At 46.1% G+C, this 19,654-nt stretch overlaps 1 protein-coding gene across 4 annotated transcripts in view; it reads left to right on the forward strand.

Moving 5' to 3' along the window:
• The window catches only part of LOC106549856 (myotubularin-related protein 9-like), a 21,723-nt gene continuing 2,069 nt past the window's right edge, over window positions 1–19,654 (forward strand). Inside the window, exons 1-12 of one of the 4 annotated variants that reach the window (XM_087727882.1) lie at window positions 1–217; window positions 1,295–1,339; window positions 1,874–2,094; window positions 2,995–3,054; window positions 4,622–4,730; window positions 8,319–8,444; window positions 9,859–10,032; window positions 11,942–12,159; window positions 14,428–14,589; window positions 14,744–14,885; window positions 16,231–16,451; window positions 18,626–18,768. In XM_087727882.1, the coding sequence (XP_087584008.1) occupies window positions 1,337–1,339; window positions 1,874–2,094; window positions 2,995–3,054; window positions 4,622–4,730; window positions 8,319–8,444; window positions 9,859–10,032; window positions 11,942–12,159; window positions 14,428–14,589; window positions 14,744–14,885; window positions 16,231–16,451; window positions 18,626–18,768 (1,579 nt within the window). In that variant the 5' untranslated portion in view covers window positions 1–217; window positions 1,295–1,336. The other 3 variants (XM_087727884.1, XM_087727883.1, XM_087727885.1) reach the window with 3 other exon arrangements.

Here is a 19,654-nt window from a genome sequence, read left to right on the forward strand (position 1 = left end):
GTTGTACCCTTTCACAATATAAGATCCAGCTTGAGCTCTCAGCAACATAACAAACAGCTGTTGCAAGGTCTCTCCACAACTGTCCTTTCCCAATATTGCTTGGCTGGCTGGCTGGCTGGCTGGAGCAGGAACAGAGCGACCGATCTGGTGCGGGATCCTGTTTCCAAGACTCTTTTGCAGGTCCCAGAGGAAATCCAGTTCCCAATTCAGCTCTCAGGTAAGGGAAGTGGGTGCTCCCAGCTCTTTTGCTTTCTTCCAACACTAACTTGGTCCAGAGGAATACTTCCGTATTCTGGGAAAGAGGATCCTTTTACTAAAAAGCTCCTGCCAACCAGCGAAAGATCTGGGCTGCTCTAAAGTGTGCAACTACATTCAGCAAAGCTTAGTTGCACCAGATGGTTTATTACAGTGGGGAAATTAATTTTTTTACTACCAGTTCTGTGGGCGTGGTTTGGTGGGCGTGGAAGGGGAAGGATATTGCAAAAATCCCTATTCCCACCCAAATCTGGGGGCACTCAGAGGTGGTATTTGCTGGTTCTCTGAACTACTCAAAATTTCTGCTACCGGTTCTCCAGAACCTGTCAGAACCTGCTGGATTTCACCCCTGGTTTGTTACCAGCTAAAGGGCAGTTGCTGGTCTTCCTGGACAGAAGTTGGATTATTATCAATAGAACGGAGCTGCATTTTGCAAATCTGGCAGACACTGTGTATGGTTCACCCCTAAATTAACAGAATGCTTCATTTGAGTTTCCAATTTTTCCATCCTGGCCTTATAACAGCAACTTTTAACCACAGAGAGCTGTGCTGTTTATCATGGGGGCTGTCCCCTCCTTGCTATTCAGATCAAAAAGCCACCTATCAGACGCAATCCAAGTGCTTGTTAAAAGGCACAAGAACTGCCTCTGCCCTGGTCAATTGGCAACTGCCACTGATGTTGCCCAGAAACCAGAGAGAGTTAAGAAATCTCTTGCTGTCTCTGCTGCTTGAGCAGGACTAGGAGGGTGGCGGGGAGGATGGAAACAGTGGAAGCCACCCTGGGTTTGAGGACTTGCAGAATGGTGGATTCTGAGCAGAGAAAGGGTAATGCAGGGATGTCCAAAGTTGGGAACTTTAAGACTTATGGACTTCAACTCCCAGAATTCCCCATGCTGGCTAGGGAATTCTGGGAGTTGAAGTCCGCAAGTCTTAAAGTTCCCAACTTTGGACAGCCCTGGGGTAATGCAAGTAAGCCAGTTTATTCTAATAATGGTGCTGGTCTAGAAGCAGAAGATTGTAAATTCTTTTCCCATCTTAGGCATGAAAGCCAATTGGGGGGCTTTGAGCCAACTTCCAGGCAATGGTGAGTTCTATACCCACCTTAGACATGAAAGCTATCTGTGTCCCTTGAGGCCAGTCACCAGTTCTAATGCGCAAGTTCTAATTCTGCTTGAGGCAGGAAAGCCAGCTGGGTGTTTTTGACCCAGTCACTCTCTCTCAGCCCAACCCACCTCACAAATCTTGGATTTAAGCATTACCCTCTATTCATTTTTGACCTGGAAAAGTCTATTTACCAGGCAGATCTCTCTGACTAAATTATACTATATTATTCCTTCATTTACAGACATAGTCCTCAACCTACAATCATTCATTTTTTTAAAACACCTGTGTGATTTGTTTAACAATGGGCGATTTGCTTAATGACCACAGCAAAAAAAGATGATAAAATCAGGCATGATTCACTTATCACCTAACTTAGTAACCAAAGTTCCTGTCCCAATTGTGGTCATAAGCCAACATAACTCTATCTTGAAGGGCCAGATGGCCTTTGCCAGCTTTCTTTCTAACCTCCTAGGTTTTCCTGAAATAGCTTCCTCCTTTACTGTCACACTTCCAGGACACTCTGTCACCTCCTCCCACCATGGAGTTTGCTGAGCTGATCAAGACCACCAAGGTGGATGATGTGGTTCTCTCATGTCCAGGACTCCAGACCATCCGAGGGACACTGGCTATCACCAGCCATCACTTACTCTTTTCATCCCAGGCAGAAGGGAATAGGGAACAGAGAAGAACTGAGCTGTGGCTCCTTATTCGCAATGTGGACGCCATTGAAAAAAGGTGAATAGCTTTGTCCTGCATTGCTGGACTTCTCATCATGGTTTCTCTCCACCCCGCAACCCCAGTTTCTGGACTTCACTCCCAGAATTCCTCAGCCAGCATGGCTGACTGCAGAATTGAAGTCCACACATGTTAAAGTTGCCAGGGTTGAGAAATAAGTGGCCTAGGCAAATGTCGCCTAACAGAGTTTGAACTGCACTATCAAACTTCACTGACTAATCTTGGACAATTAGAAGAATCTTTGTTTGCTGCTTTGCAGAAGAAGCTTAACTAATATGCCATTGCAGTTCTAAACTCTCTCATCTGCAATCTAAACTACTTTGGTGGACTATTCAGACCCAAATGAAGGAGATTTGCCCACCCAAATATTACCATACATTCTCAAGGGTTCTTTTCAAGGGTCCTTCACACTCATGGATGGTGAGATCAGAAGCAAAGATCAGGCAAGGAGGCCAAATATCTTGCATTGGCTGGCTTGGGCTGGGGCTTTGGCTGGTGGGAGCGAAACAGTGTGCTTTTCTTACTCTGACAGCTAATGGATTAGCTTTGTTGCTTGCTGAAGCTCCAACTTGCCCCCTTTTGCTCCTCAGCTCTTCAAAAGGCAGCCAAATGTGGATTTAAGAGGTGACAATTTTCTGCAAGACTTGGGAAGAAGAATCACCTGCTCACTGAGGGCAGGCTGCAGAAGAGACCAAAAGAAACCAGGAGTCTTACACGTTCCTGGCATGGCCTAGCAAAATTGGGGTATCCCACATCCCCCAGAGTGGCAGAGTGAAGAGTGTGCTGGAAGAGGGAGGGCACTGAAGTTGGCATCGGGTGCTCTCCATCACAGTGCCAATTAACCTCTCTGCATTTTGGACACGATGCTAACCTTTCTTCTTTCCTTCCCGTGACTCTCAGCATTCAGAATTTAAGCTGGTATCAAAACTCCTGGACTAACGACTCCCCACCAGAGAACAGGTTTGCCTTAACCCTTTTCACACCACAAGGCATGCAAGCAAGTGAGGTGACAGCTGGTGCATCATCTACTTTCGGCTTCTGCAGCTGATTTGCACAACCGGGGAGGGGGAAGCCCATCTTTCCAGGTCTTGCTTCAGGAATGAAAATGAATGAATCCCAGACAGGTGAAGAATGACCTTTTAGCCATCCTGGTATCCTTTTTCTACCTGATGGATAGCGAGGCCAGGACAATTTGGTGGAGTGGGTAGAGAGAACTGGCAACAGGCACCATAATCAGAGATCCAACGTCTTGCCAGGCATAGCCCAGATTTGGCTATTATCTGAACTGAGAGCATATTTTTAAGCATGCACAGAGTGCTTATCTTCTTGGCCTTGCGCCTCTTTTCCAAACCACAAAATTTTGATCACATAACCATGGGCATGCAGCAACAATTGTAATTTGTCAGTGCCATTGTAACTTTGAACAGTCGCTAAAGGAATTGTAAATTGAGGGCTATCTGTAGATTTTAAATAGTAGATAGATTTAGAAGGGTTTGAGGCCTGGTCAAGAATGTTAGGCTCCCTGTAGCCTCCCACGTCCCTCTGACCTAAAAGCTTGGAAAATATGGGAAATAGAAACCTCTTCAGCCTTCCAGGGATGTCACCAAAGGGGGAAGCTGCCCCTTTGAAAATCAGAAGGTCACCAAACATTGTCCATAGATGGATGCCAAAAATTCTGGACCGTTCTCGAAGCCATTCTCGTCTGGCATTAAGGCCTGTATAGCAGTTTTCGAGAACCACACAGGGTGGTTATTCCAGATTTATTTTATCTGGATGGAAAAAGGATGCACAGCAATAGAGGTAGTTCTTGACTTACAACCATCATTTAAAGACCATTTGAAGTTATAATGACACTGAAAAAAGTGACTGATGGCAGTCATCGCTCTTACAACCATGGCAACATCTCCATGGTCATATGATCCAAATTTAGGTGTTTGACAACTGGCGTGCATTTACAAGAGTTGCAGGGTTCACCATTTGCAACCTTCCCAGCTGGCTTCCGACAAGCAGTGGTGAGAAGCCAGATTCCCTTAACAACTGCAGCGGTTCCCTTAACAATTGCAGTGATTTGCTTATCGACCATGGCAAAAAGAAGTTGTACAATTGGACATGGCTCACTGAACAACCACCTTGCTTAGTAACAGAACGTCTAGTGCCAATCGTGGTTGTAGGTCTAGGACTTTCTGTAGGGTGGTGATAAAAGGGCAAGTGAGCCGACAATGATGTGAGTAATGTAAGTAGCATCAGTTGCATCTGTGTATGATGCACTTAGTGATATTGTGGGAAGCCATCACAGCTTTGCAGTCCTCTGCTTCTCTCTTTCTGGGTTAATAAGTTGCTTACTTCCTGTTCATCCGCAAGCCCGACTTTCCGATTGTGACTGGGGCTGTGAAGTGAAGGTCTCCATCGTTGATGCCCCTCCTCCCTTGCCACAAACATGAGGTTCTTTCTGCTTGCAAACTACCGGAAGTTGCCTGTGGCCTCTTGCGAGGCAGCTCACAAGGTCTCTTTTCTCCTCTTCGCACAGGCTGGCCAACCCGTCTGGCACCATCACTCTCAAATGCAAAGACCTGAAAATTATGCAGTTGGAAATCCCTGGAATGGAGGAGTGCCTGAACATTGCCAGCTCCATTGAGGTGAGGTCAGCTTATCCGGATTTTGGCATAACCCAGCTGCTGCCAGACCATTGGAGGAGGACTAGTCCCTAAACATGTACAGGGTGCCTGTCCTGATTTATTGCAAGGGGAAGGTTTAGGACCAAGGCCAACTAGTTCCCACCTACATTGTCCTCAGCCACAAAATCCCCAATCAGATTTTGGCCGGGTCTTGAAGGTTGTGCAAATTCAGCCAGTGTTTCATTCAGGATGTATCATGACATACATTTTATATTCACACACACACACACACACACACACACACACACACACACACACACACACACACACCTGTATTGTTCTGCAGTTCTATGAAGCAGTTATAACCAGATATCAAAACTATTCTGTACTCAGCAGCTCCCTCCCCTGGTTAAACTCATGCCCAACTCAGCTCAACCTAGTTGCTTCCAAATCAGAGGTGGCATTCAGCCAGTTTTGACAGGTTCTGGAGAACTGACAGTGGAAATTTTGAGTAGTTCAGAGAACTGGCAAATAGGCTGTCCCCGCCCCCGCTGCCTCCCAGCTGATCTTCTTTTGTTGCCTTGAACAGGAGAGAGGAGCTGGAAAGCAGGTTAGTGGGGTGGGAGGGAATGGGGATTTTGCAGTAACCCAGGGGTTGGTTGCTGCCGGTTTTACTACTGGTTCGCAACCCATGCACGCCAAACACGTGCTACATGTGCATGCACTGTTCATTGTAAATTGTTCTTCATGCATGCGCAGAACAATTTACAGTGAACTGCATGCACAGTCACTAAAAAACAAAATGGCGGCACCCCAGCTGTGGAGAGGGAACCGGTTCAGGGGCATGGCAGGCCTGGGTCACTGCCGGTTCTGCAACCCAGGCCTGAATTCCACTACTGGTTCGGCCAAACCGGGAGCAACCCACCTCTGCAGTAACCTTCCTCCAGGAGTGGGGAGAGAATGGGGATTTTACATATCCTTCCCCTGCCATGCCCAAAAAGCCATGCCACACCCACAAAACCATGCCCACAGAACCAGTAGTAAAAAAATTTCAATCCCACCACTGTTCCAAATGTTGCAGCTTTGAGGATCAAGGAGTAAGAGGAGAAGTGAATGTGGAAGAAGGAGAAAAAATATTCCTAATTCTTGCTGTTTAACCCCCTTCTTTGCAATCATAATAGGGAAGCCCTCCCCCTCCAACACCCTCCTCTCCATTTCCTGTTGGTTCATTTTGCATAGGAAAGAAGAGGGAGGGTTGCAAAAGAAGCTGAATCTTGTGGTGCTTGGCATTTGGCCAACCCAACCTTAACTCTTGCATTGAGTTCGCGGCAGGGACTGTTTCCCCCAGTTTCTTGTGGATGATAAAACTGGCTTCAGGCCCACATGTGCAGGTGACCCCCAGAAGCCCCAGTTTCTTTCACACAGATAAAAGGTGCTTGAAGGAGCTGCTTAGTTTGCAGATTGGTGCTATGTTGACACTGGCAATTAAAACAAATATTACAACAATCAAAAAGAGCAATTTAATTTAAAAACAAGCAAAATAATATAAAAGTATATTTTTAAAAAACCCATCATAAAGCATTTTAACTCACAGCCAAGGGAATCCCCATTGATCAGTGCAATCAGTGCAGCACTGCACCAGCTACACCAGACCCCCAGGGTCCTCTGCCCGTTGCCAAAGCCAGCTGAGTCAGGACTATGGAGGATGTGGAACATCTCTGGAGGATGGTGAGCAGAAAAAGTTTCCTTCCTGGGTCTCACCAGATGACATTCCTTGGCTGATGGGACCTGCAAGATGCCTCTCCTGCTGGACCCAAGAAGATGGGTCAATGTAATTGATGGGAAGCGGCCTCAAGGAACCTAGTCCCATGCTATTTACCCCACTATAGGTATGGTCTTACAGATTAAACAGATTCGCAGAGTTGGCAGGAACCGTGTAGGTCATGTAGTCCAACCTCCCACCCAAGCAGGAGACCCTACACCATTTCTGACAAATGGCAGTCCAATCTCTTCTTGAAAGCCTCCAGTAATGAAGCTCCCACAACTTCCAAGGGCAACTTCAGTTCCATAGGTTGATGGTTCTCACTTGGTGAGAAAGTTCTTGGTACTCTCTGAGCTTGGTAGCCTTCTTGCAGATGTTTCATGACCCAACTAGGTAACATCTGCCCCATACTCACTCTACCATACTAGAAGCATCTCACACCTGGCCAGGAATAATATTTTCAGCTCTTTCATACTGGTTAGATATTAGATGGCATAGAAAGACTGATAAACCCAAATGGATTGCCTTTTCCCAGATAGACTTTAATGCAGTTAGTCCTTGACTTAAAACCACAATTGGGACCAGAATTTCTGTTGCTAAGCTAAACAAGATGGCGGCTAAGTGAGTTACACCTGATCTTATGATTTTTTTTTTGCCACGGTTGTTAAATGAATCATGTGGTTGTTAAATGATTCCGGCTTCCACCGTTGACTTTGCTTGTCAGACGCTTGCTGGGAAGGTCACCAATGGCAATCCCATGACCCTGAGGCTCTGAAACCATCGTAAATTCATGCTGGTTACCAAGCATCCAAATTTTGATCATGTGACTATGGGGATTCTATAATGGTTGCAAGTGAGATGACTGGTTGTATCCGGAGTGGGATCCGTGATGGGATTAGCCAGTTTGCACCACTTCAGGAGAACCGGTTGTTAACTTTCTGAGCAGTTTTGTGAACGGGTTGTTGGAAGGAATCATTAGGGCAGAGAACCAGTTGTTAAATTATTTGAATCCCACCACTGGGTGGAATTCTACTGGTTCAGACCGGTTGGGCAAACCTGTAGCTCTGAAAATAAGCTGAGAGTGAACTGGTTTGCTCCCATGAACAAATGGGTCCTGGCACATGTGCGAGTGAAGCAAACGCTCAGCAAAGTGGTTGTTAAACTGGTAGGAACCCACCCCTGGTTGTATCTCACTTTTCTCGGGGTCATTGTAACTTTGAATGGTTGCTAAATGAATGAGTTGAAGACTTCCTGTAGACAAAATGAGTGCCTGGGTTTTAAGGATCAAGGGCAGCAATGTTGGCTGGAGCATTTGGGGAGTTGAAGTTCACGCATCTTAAAATGTCTTAAGCTTGTCTAAGAAACACTTCAAGATAGAGAAAGTCATGTGTGTGTCAGGCCATCTTTTCTTTTGGATCTTTGGCTTGCTACACTTTCTATTATTCTACTACACATTTTCTATGTGGGAAAATGGGAGGGGCGATTGTACGGAGTTAGATGCTATGTAGTCATAACAGCATTATTTGTAGGAAGCCAAGGTCATCCTTTGTCGTTGCACCTCTGCACCTGACTGGAATTGGATGGGTGGAACTGCCAGCATAGCAGTGGAGGATTGGACCATGTGATGGACTTGTGGGTGTGGGGGCAAGATCTTGAACTTTCAACTGGATGGGAAAACCTGGAAGCTTTCAGATTCGGGTTTTCCCAGATGTGCCAACATGGCTTTCTTAATAAATTGGAACTTTGAGCAATGCTTTGCCTTGGATTCTGATTTATGTTTGGATGCTATTTGGAACTCTGAGAGTGTGCCTGTTGTTAACCATGCCGGGCCAACCATGTTCCCACAGGCTCTTTCTTCTCTAGAATCGGTGATGATGATGTACCCCTTCTTCTACAGACCCCAGAACACAACACTGGGCACCGGGTGGCTGACGGACATTACTGAACAGTATTACAAGCAGATCGCAACTGATGTGAGTAGAGAGGCCAGTGTTCTTCTTGAGAAGTATAGGTACCTCTCCGAGCATAGATGCACACAAGGGAAACAGGGCTGGCAGAACTGACAGCTAGAGCAGGGCATTTTGTGGCCTGGGGTCAAGGCCTTTTCATGTTATTGATAACAAATATGTATTAAAATAATTTTATTTTATTTTTTAATTTTAAAGGACTTAACAAGTTGTTCTATTCTCTCTGCTGTATCAGAAGTTGAAAATGATGCTGGCCCAAACAATAGCGTTAGCAAATATTGTAATTGTAAATATTGCCACTGAGTTACATCTAATAGATGATATTAGTCTTGTAGCATGGAATTCAGGTAGACCTCAACTTATGACTGATCACTTAGCAACTGTTTGGAATTCCGATGGATTTACCTGGGGGGTTACTTATAATCTGGATTTGAAGTTCTGATAGTTGCCCCCCCCCCCCCCGCGGTCACATGATCATACTTCAGGCACTGAGCAATCAGGCCACCTTTATAGCCTTTTATAGCATCCCACGCTATAAACCATGTTTTATGATGGTTTTGCCAAAAATCAGTGTTTACTTCCAGTTTTGGGCAAAATCACATCCATAGTGAATGTTGGTTTGTTTGATGACTACAGAATTCTCTTAAAGATCACAGATTCAATTAACAACTGGCACAAGAAAGGTCATAAAATTGGGTTGGTCATGTGACAAACAGGCCCACTTTATAACCATCATGATTTACATGGGGCAGGTTCAATTATGGTCATAACCTGAGGACTATCCTCATCACTACCAGTTCATCCTCATCATGTACCAGTTGGTCGACAGTCTATACTATATTCCTGCTTTCACGCATTTTTTTCCAGATCACCACTTTTTTCCCAATATCAAAGCTGGGTTTTTAAGCCAATGCAATTATTTAACTCTTGTTTTGTGTGTGGGTGTGTCTGTGTTGTCCATTGATTCCAACAACCCTGGAAGTGGGAACATGTGGGAAATGTGAAACATTGAAAGCTTTGTAGGAAGAGAACCATGTTTGTCTATGGTGGCAAAAAAATATTAAAAGAAATAGGGTTAGGGTTTGGGTTTGGGCTGGCCCCAAGCGAATTAGTGTCAGAATTCCAGAGACTACTGGAAAACTGAGGGACTGGCCCTAACAGGGTCTGTCATCTACTACTTCAAAGAGACCTTGGACCCAGAACTCAGACAAGCATGTGGTACCAGGGGAGTTCTGGAGCATATACAAGCCTGGTACCACACAGCAGTGGCCATAGATCTCGAAATCCACCCCCATCAGAAGCCAACTGATGTCCTCTAGTAGGATGGACGTTCAGCAAGAATATATTGGAGGCCAACAGTCTCGCTGTCAGCAGAACTTAACCTGGCTCTTCAAACACCTTCATTCTTTATTTCCCCCAGACAGGGGCTTGGAGGCTGAGTTCCATCAATGCAGACTTTGGAGTCTGTCCCAGCTATCCACCACTGGTGATCGTCCCAGCAAGACTGGATGATGGAGTCCTTCAGAAGAGCGCCCGATTTCGTCAGGGGAGGCGATTCCCAGTTCTCAGCTACTATCACAAAAAAAATGGGACGGTAAGTCTACCTCCTTTCTCATTCCACCCGTTTCACTTGCAGCAACCAACATCTGGGCATAAACTATCCTTGTGGTTAAATATATGCTTTTTCCTTTTCCTTTCCCTGTTTTTATTCTGTCCAACTGCCAACCCTCTTTTTCTTCTCTCTTCCTCACAAATACTGTTTGCATTCTTAGCTGTTCACTCCCTTAGCTGTTCACCCTAGTGCAGTGTTTCTTAACCTTATCAGCTTGACGATGACGAGAAGACAGAGATGTGTGGACTTCAACTCCCAGAATCACCCAAACCTTCAAGTTATCAAGGCTTAGCAACACTGTTTTAGTGAATACAAGTAGCCTTCCATTTCAGCACTAGCAACAGCAATCTCCTCCAACCTGAAGCTCTTGCAATGCCTAGCATTCATATCCTCCAATACTGGAGGGCACTAGATAGGAGAAGACAGAGATGCCCTCCAGTGGCTACCTTCCTCATCTGTACCACGAGATGCTGGGAAGGGAACCAGGCAGCTTTGGCACACCCAACAGATACACTAAACATGCCTGTATCACCTTCATCATTAGTACCTAATTATTTCATAGAAATAGAATAATAGGGTTGCAAGAAACCTTGGAGGTCTTCTAGTCCAAGCAGGAGACTCTTTACCATTGCAGACGAATGGCTGTCCAGTCTCTTCTTCAAAACCTCCCACAGCTTCTACAGGCTAGCTGTTCCAGTGATTAATAGTTCTCACTGACAGGACATTTCTCCTTGGTTCTAGGTTGGATCTCTCTTTGATGATCTTTCACCCATTACTTCTTGTCCTTCCCTCTAGTGCTTTGGAGACTAGGTCAATCCTCCCTCCTCTTCAAGTACTGGAAGACTGCTGTCATATCACCCCTAAGCCTTTTCTTTGATAGGCTGGACATCCCTAATTAACCGTTCAAGGTACAGTTTAGCCTCCAGATCCCTCACTAACCCCCTCAAAAGGAATGTGAGCATCACCCAGCAGACAGCAGGCAAAAACAGACTAAGTGCTGCTTAGGAATTGAGAATTCAGAAAGAAATGACTTTATCATGGTCATTCATGAGCACAACAAGAATGTAGAAATGTTTTTCATTTGCCCCAAAAGGGGAAACTTTCAGAATTTTACTTTTTCAAACCAATATGCAGAAACATAGCCATTATTCAAAATTCATAATTCTGTAATTTGCAGAATTATTTGCAACACAGGTCATCAATATTGACATTTTAGAAAATATGTCATCAAGAAAAGTCCACTTTAAAAACCCGAAAGCTGCATGAAATGCTCTAAAATAGAAAAAATGGGTTGCAAAAACTGAGCACAAAACAGATTTATAAACAAAAATTCTTAAGGAAAACATATCCCAAAATACATTCCATTTCAGATGAGCTTTTCAAAAAAGACCAAGCTTAAGGAGGTGTACTTGACCAATGGCCACAAGGTGCATTGGGAGAACCTCAAATGAATCAATTTACATTCCTCCCCAGGAGTCTCTCCCCACTTTACTCTCCTCCATCCAGGGGTGAAATCCAGCAGGTTCTGACAGGTTCTGGAGAACTGGTAGCAGAAATTTTGAGTAGTTTGGAGAATCGGCAAATGCCACCTCTGGTTGGCCCCCGAGTGGGGTGGGAATGGAGATTTTGCAGTATCCTTCCCCCAGGACTGGAGAGGGAATGGAGAGTGTGCAGTATCCTTCCCCTGAAGTGGGGAGGGAAGAGATTTTGCAGTATCCTTCCCTCTGAAGTGGGGTGGGAATGGGGATTTTGCAATATCCTTCCCCTGCCACACCCACCAGCCATGCCCACCAAGCCACACCACGTCCACTAAGCGATGGCCACAGAACCGGTAGTAAAAAAAATGAATTTCATCACTGCCTCCATCCATCTCCATCCTTTGCTCATAAAGGTGATGCTTCGCAGCAGCCAGCCCCTCGTGGGGCCCAACCGGAAACGCTGCCATGAGGATGAGCTGCTCTTGACCACCATCCTGGAGGGTGGGGAACGTGGCTTCATCCTGGACACCAGGTCGCTGCAGACTGCAAAGCAGGCCCGGGTGATGGGGGGCGGCCTGGAGCACCGAAGCTGCTACCACGGCTGGAAGAGGCTGCACCGAGCTCTAGAGAGGTAAGCCCCTCTATCTATTTGTGCTGTGTCCCTGAAGGGAAGATATTAAACAGAAGCCCGGAACAAAGCCCATCTAAATAATATTCTGAAAACATTACGGAAGCCTCTTTTACCCCTTTAAAACAGATTTCTGTGCTTTCAGTGTATCATGACCACAAAAAAGCAAAACTGGGAAAAAAAACCACAAATGGTCAACAAAGTTGGCCATTATCAAAAGATCTCCTGAGAATTCCTTGACATGGGTGTGACCCATGCCTCTGATGCTAAGCAGGATGAGCCAGCCTGAAAACGATTCCTTCCCTAATTAAGTCAAGGATGATCTGTGAAAGACTGGTGCTGTGGTTAGCTTTCTTGTCATCTTGGCTAAGAATTACTGAATGTTTCTCAATTAGCCCTGAAAACTTCTAGAAACAGTGAGAATTGTAGTCCAACATATCTGGAGGGCATTAGTTAGCACTGTCTCTGATTAATTATGGATTCTTCCCCGTTGTTAGAGAAGCTGTGGAAGAAACAGCTCCGGGATTGGGTGGCATACAAATCCATTAAAATTCAAATTCAAAACCAGCCTGATAACTCCCAATCACTGCTCTTTGCAGATTGCTTAAGCCAGGGCTGTCCAAACTTGGGAACTTTAAGACTTGTGGACTTCAACTCCCAGAATTCCCTAGCCGACTGGCTGGGGAAAGCCGGCTGGGGAATTCTGGGAGTTGAAGTCCACAAGTCTTAAAGTTCCCAAGTTTGGACACCCCTGGCTTAGAGTGAAAGGACTATTCCATAAAACAAATACTTTTTTTAAAGTTAAGCTCTGGAAAGAGCTTAAAATTTTCTAATTCAGGGGTGTCCAATCTGTTGGGAACTTTAAGATCTGTGGACCAAGTCCCAGCTGGGGAATCCTGGGAGTTGAAGTCCACAAGTCTTAAAGTTCCCAAGTTTGGACACCCCTGGCTTAGAGTGAAAGGACTATTCCATAAAACAAATACTTTTTTTAAAGTTAAGCTCTGGAAAGAGCTTAAAATTTTCTAATTCAGGGGTGTCCAATCTGTTGGGAACTTTAAGATCTGTGGACCAAGTCCCAGCTGGGGAATCCTGGGAGTAGAAGTCCACAGGTCTTAAAGTTCCCAAGTTTGGACACCCCTGGCTTAGAGTGAAAGGACTATTCCATAAAACAAATACTTTTTTTAAAGTTAAGCTCTGGAAAGAGCTTAAAATTTTCTAATTCAGGGGTGTCCAATCTGTTGGGAACTTTAAGATCTGTGGACCAAGTCCCAGCTGGGGAATCCTGGGAGTAGAAGTCCACAGGTCTTAAAGTTCCCAAGTTTGGACAACCTTGCTCTAACTCATACTTGGAACAACCTATGTTTTCTCCAGGTGATCCACTGGCCGGTAATTTCTTTTGCAATTCTCTCCCATCACAGATTCCCCACCCCCACCCCCACCCCCTTTTAGTTAGAAAGAGGGAGAATAAAATGTTTAAGTCCAGAGAAGATTCACGTGTGGATTTTCAACCTCACCAAGTCCTTCAGAAAATAGCAGCAGCAACAACAACAAACAGTTGGAGAAATGGTGCTATTTTTTTTTTAATAAAAAAGAATAATGGAATCAGAACCTGTGGAAAATGACTCACTCATGTACTGGCAGCCTCCTTTACCTTATGCCTTAACTCTGATCACTAGAATTTTTCTAATGGCCCACATTAATGGAACATTTGTTCAGCACAGCAATTGAAAATAAAATCTGAAATCCTGCAAGGAAATCGAAAACAGGGATAGAAAACCATATGCTTTCAGTCAAATTTATGCTTCCTGCATGAAAGAGTGATTTCTGAAGTTGAGGTTGGTAGGCATTTGCATTCAGTGGGTGCTTATATCTGAATAGCTTTTCTTATCCAGAAAGATGGACACATGTGAAGGTTGAAACCAGCCTTTCCTATACCTCACTTTCTCCAGCCAGACAAGGCTGGTCCATGGGAGAAACCCCTGATTGTGAGCTGCAGGCAGGGGTGAAATCCAACAGGTTCTAGAGAACCGGTAGTTGAAATTTTGAGTAGTTTGGAGAACCGGCAAATGCCACCTCCGGCTGGCCCCAGAATGGGGAGGGAATGGGGATTTTGCAGTATCCTTCCCCTGCTATGCCCACCAAGTCGCACCACACCCACCAAGCCACAGTAGACACAGAACCGGTAGTTTAAAAAAATGAATTTCACCATTGGCTGCAGGACTCCTAACCAAAGCAGTTCTCCTTCTCTTTCTCCTCCTCCCCACCTCTCAGGGGTCGCTCCCTCCAGGAAAGCTTCATCAAGCTGGTAGAAGCCTGCAATGACCCTTCTGCCCACATGGACCGCTGGCTGAGCAGGCTGGAAGCCTCCAAATGGCTGTCCCATGTCAAGGAAGCCTTGAATGCTGCCTGCCTGGCAGCCCAGTGCCTGGAAAGGTAGGATTGCCTCTGGTCCTTCCCCCAGAAAGTGTCTGGAGAGGAGCCCCCAGGAGAAGCTGTTTGGGCAAGTCCCCTCTGCACCCCAACCTTTGGGGATGTGCTCATGTCAGGGAGACGGTCGTGTAACCAGATACTCTGTGTCTTGCTCCAGAGAGGAGGCTTGTGTCCTGGTGCATGGAGCCGAAGGGAAGGATGCCACCTTGTTGGTGACAGCTCTTGCCCAAGTTATCCTGGATCCATCCTGCCGGACATTGGCAGGGTTCCAAGGACTGCTGGAGCGGGAATGGATACAGGTACTAGCAGGAGACAGTTCAAAGGGGATTGACATGGGGAATTCTGGGAAATGAGGTCCACACTTAAAAATTGCCATGACTGGAAAGCAAGAAAGTACATGTTGTACTTTTTAACTCAACAGTTCCTAATAGTAATACAGACAGAATTTCAAAATTGGAAGTGATTGTAATTCTTTCTAAGTGGAGGCATAGGGTATTTATGTTACACATTACTCATCTGATTCTGGGTCAGCTTACAAAATGGAAGTTAAGAATTTCTTAACCATGGCTTAGTGTGGCCACTGAATATTATCATCAGAGCCAATGAGGGAGCCTCTGGCTCCTCAGATGGGGTTACACCAGTGGTGGATTGCAGGTGGTACACCCCAGTACGGGCGTACCAAAGCCTGCCGGGAGCACCAGATATCATTCCAATATGGTGCTCTGGAGGGCCCACCCTCCTGCCCCAACTCCTTACCTGTCTTTAAACTCTTCAATCCTTATGTGTACGTGCACGGCGCGCACAGCGCCTGTGCAACACTCCACCAAGCAGCTGCAGCGTCATGGAGGCTCGTGGAGGCATCGCTGAATGGTAAGACACATGCGGGCACCACACACATTCATGTGGAGGGCACCAGGCCCAGTTGCAACTGTACCGGTTGCAACACATTCCGGAACCCACCACTGGGCTACACCAGTGATGGCGAACTTTTTTGGCGCTGAGTGCCCAAACTGGAAGCCGTGGGAATGCGTGCACACTGCAGGGCTATAACCTGAAGACCAGCTGGCCAGTGCACAGCTGGTATTTGTGCATGCTGGAGTGGTGGAAACCCGAAGACGAGGCGCTTCGGTACATGCAAAAACCAGCTAGCCAGTGTGCACATTCAGACCATAGTCCAGCAGGCACATGTGCACCAGTCAGCTGGGCTTTGGATTCTGACACTTCAGCACGTGCAAAGACCAGCTGGCAGGCATGCACACATGTGCCGGAAACCAGAAGACCAGCTGGCAGGCGTCCCATAGGTTTGCCATCACAGGGCTACACAGTTCAACTTCCATTGCTCCAAGCCTTTAACTCTCTGCTGGGAATTGTACTTTAGAAACATTTGCAGGATCTCAGGCTGCCCCTCTCATCTTACACAGAAAAACACGCTAGCCGGCTCTTGTGTGACACAGACGGACCTTTGATCATAAGGAGGAACAGTTTAATTCTTGCTGATATTTACGGGTTTCTTTGATTGACTTCATTGAGTTTTGATTCTTGTTGAAAGATTGTCTCCAGCCCTGCCCACTTCCTGGATTTTACTGGAAGAAGCAGGAAGGCCCTTTTCTGCTTCTAGATGCCAACCTTTTTTTGTTTTTCCAGGCCGGGCATCCCTTCCAGCTCCGCTGCGCCCACTCCGCCTATGCGCACGCCCGGCTCAAGCAGGAGGCGCCCACGTTTCTCCTTTTCCTTGATTGCATCTGGCAACTGGGGCGCCAGTTCCCCTTCTCACTGGCATTCAATGAGCATCTCCTGCTGGCACTCTTTGAGCATTGCTATGCCTCACCCTGCGGCACGTTCTTGGGCAACAATGAGAAAGAAAGGTAAAGCAGCAGCAGACCCAGGAGGGGCAGGCAGGGTTGAGGGTGCCAGCTTGGGAGAGCAGGATGCCAAGTAAGATGGTTCAAATCTTCCTGACGAGGGCTGAGAATTCTTTGTCAACAGGCCTTGAAAGACATGGAGGGATGGCCTTGCACTTAATTTGGCCACTTCAAATATCTCAGGTGAAGAAATCTGAGCCACCAAAGATGCCCTAAGCATCCTCCCACTGGTAGAACTCTCCTTTTACTTTTATGAATTGAGATGCACAGGATTTGAACATTAGGACCTGATGTTCTCCAGGAGAAAAATCAATCTAGGAAAGTGGAATGGTTTCACATAGAAGGAAACGTCACAGCAGCCATTTTTGCAGGGAAGGGGACCAAGATTTCAGAGTCTCTTGGCTGGTTGTTCTCGTTGCTTCTCCCACAAAAATGGCTAAACCAACCATGATAAAACACTTGGGGGGAGGCACAGAACCAGGGTTCAGAGGAGCCTGCAGTGTGGTCAAGATGGTAGTCACAGCAGTGGGATCAAAACTCACATATTTGTGTACATCGTACAGATACTGCACAATGGTGGGATTCAAAAATGTTTACTACCAGTTCTGTGGGCATGGTGTGGTAGGCGTGGTGTGGCTTGGTGGGTGTCATAGGGGAATACTCCGAAATCCTCCCGATCAGCTGTGGCTTGGGAGGCAGAGAATAGATGGGGGTGGGGCCAGTCAGAGGCAGTATTTACCGGTTCTCTGAACTACTCAAAATTTCTGCTACTGATTCTCCAGAACTTGTCAGAATCTGCTGAATGCCACCTCTGGTACTACAGTTAGAGCTTCAATCATACCTTTATGGCCATCATATTGACTTTTTCCACCAGACCTTGCGGACATCCCTACCAAAGTTCCTTGCTTGTTGCTCCAGTTCAAGAGATCATTAAATAAAAACAAATCCAGTTTGGCCAGTTTTCCTTGTACCTTGGAGCCCTATTTATAAAAGCAGTAAGTCTAATTCTGGTTCATTGATCCGAGTCAACTATGGCTATGGAGGGGAAAAGTGCAGGCAGTCAAGCTGTGATGAAAACTGGAACCAGAATTTCTGTGGCTGAGCAAGGTGATGGTGAAGTGAGTCACACCTGATTTTATAACCTTTTCCGCCACAATTGTTAAGAGAAACACTAGAGTTACTAAGTGAATCATGTGATTGCTGAGCAAATCTGGCTTCCCCATTGATTTTGCTTGTCAAAAGCAGTTGGGAAGGTCACATATGACAATCACATAATCTCCAGGAAACTGCAAGCATCATAAATACATGCCAGTTGCAAAGTGCTCCAATTTTGATCACATGACTGTGGGGATGAAGCAATAGCCATAAAAGTGTGGGGGCTGGTTCTAACACTTTTTGAGTGATGGCAAACCTTTTTCTTATGGCATGCCAAAATTGTGTGTGTGTGCATGCTATTGTGCAGGCATGCATGCCCACACCAATTCAATCTTCCCCGCCCACCTGCATCTGCACGCACAACCCCCTTGCGCATGCGCACACCATCCTTCCCCAGGCTCCAGTGGCTTTCCTGAAGCCTGGGGAGGGCAAAAAGAGTCTCCCTGCCCCCCCCGGAAGCTGAATCGTTCCCAAACTTCCAATTGGCCCATTTTTCACCCTCTCCAGGCTCCGGAGGCTTTTCTGAAGCCTGGGGAGGGCGGAAATGGCCTCCCCCAGCCCTACGGAAGGTTGAAAATTAGCTAGCCAGACCATGCATGTGTGCCGGAACTGACAGCAGGCGTACCAGCAAATATGGCTCCATGCGCCATCATGGACCTACAGTATAGTTCTTTCATGCTTTTGCATCTCTAACAATCCCATTTGATTCAAATTGTGGCCCATAAAAAAAGGAAGGACACCTCAAAGCTACAAGAAAGCAACTAATTGTTAGATTGCATTTGCTTCTCTCAAGTCTTCCCTCGATATCCAATTGTAATTTTAGTGGAGCATGTGTCCCCCTGTATCAGATTAATGTTGTATTCCTTCCCTAACATGGTGGGCTTCTGGTTGGATGTGGTGATTGGGAAGACGGCTGGGGACCTCTGGGAAATGAAGTGCAACATCTCCAAGTGGCCCAGACTGAGAACCGGTGCTCCAGGTCTATCCAATGAAGGACTAAAATGCTCTTGGCTTCCTTGCAGGAGGTTGTGTGAAATGAGGGAGAAGACTCATTGCCTCTGGCCCTGGATAAACCATGGGGAGAAGTACCTGAACCCCCTTTACATGTATAACCCCCTGGTCATCTGGCCCTCCGTTGAGCCACAGAGCTTGATGCTCTGGCAAGGTAGGGGGTCTACCCACTATTCCTTTTACCCAGAGGTCTTCCAACTTGGCATAGCTGGCAGAATTCTGGGAGTTGAAGTCCACCAGTCTTAAAGTTGCCAAGTTTGGGGACCCCTGTTTTTACCATATAAAGTACAAACTCACATTGTCCAGAACTCCAAAGCTTTGGAATAAAGCACTCACATGCGAGAGACATTGTAATTTGGATGAAATTAAGCCTTCTAGATTTCAGTTTCATAGGCCAACATTGGCAAGATGGTTTGCTGAGTCCAGAAGTTGAGTTATGGCAACTGAAGTTGTTTTCTTGTTGGGTTGAGACATTTTCCTGCTCATCCAAGCAGCTTCCTCAGTCAGAGCAAGTTGGTTACAGAGAGTCATTGGCAACTCCTCCCGCACTAACCTCAGAAGTTTCTTTCCCAAAGTGTGCTATGTTGATGAAGCCTTTCAGTCATCCAGGAAAAGTTGTTGAGTTGAGTCATGGCAACTGGACTTTTTTTTTGGTTTGAGACACTGCTGGCTGCCTGCAATTTGGCAGTTCGAATCTCACCAGGCTCAAAATTGACTCAGTCTTCCATCCTTCTGAGGTCGGTAAAATGAGGAGCCAGGTTGTTGGGGGCAAGAGACTGACTCTCTAAACTTAGAGAGGGCTGTAAAGCACTGTGAAGCGGCGTATAAGTCTAAGTACTTGTAAGGCCTCCCCGCCTTAATCAAGGAAGTAAAGATTCTTGAAACTTAACATTTCAAAAGGAACCTTTTATTGAAAGAGGATAACTGGGCGAAGGGAAAGTAGGATCTGGGGTCCTTAATGCAATACAACAGGACTAAAGGAAATTAGAGTCCCTGCCCAACAGTCCAATCCATAGGTGTGAAGATGTTTTTGTAACAGA

This window comes from Thamnophis sirtalis, unplaced genomic scaffold, assembly GCF_051295495.1.
Source record: "Thamnophis sirtalis isolate CommonGarterSnake01/CBP01778 unplaced genomic scaffold, rThaSir2_p1.2 scaffold_13, whole genome shotgun sequence".
In the NCBI taxonomy this organism is placed as follows: domain Eukaryota; kingdom Metazoa; phylum Chordata; class Lepidosauria; order Squamata; family Natricidae; genus Thamnophis; species Thamnophis sirtalis.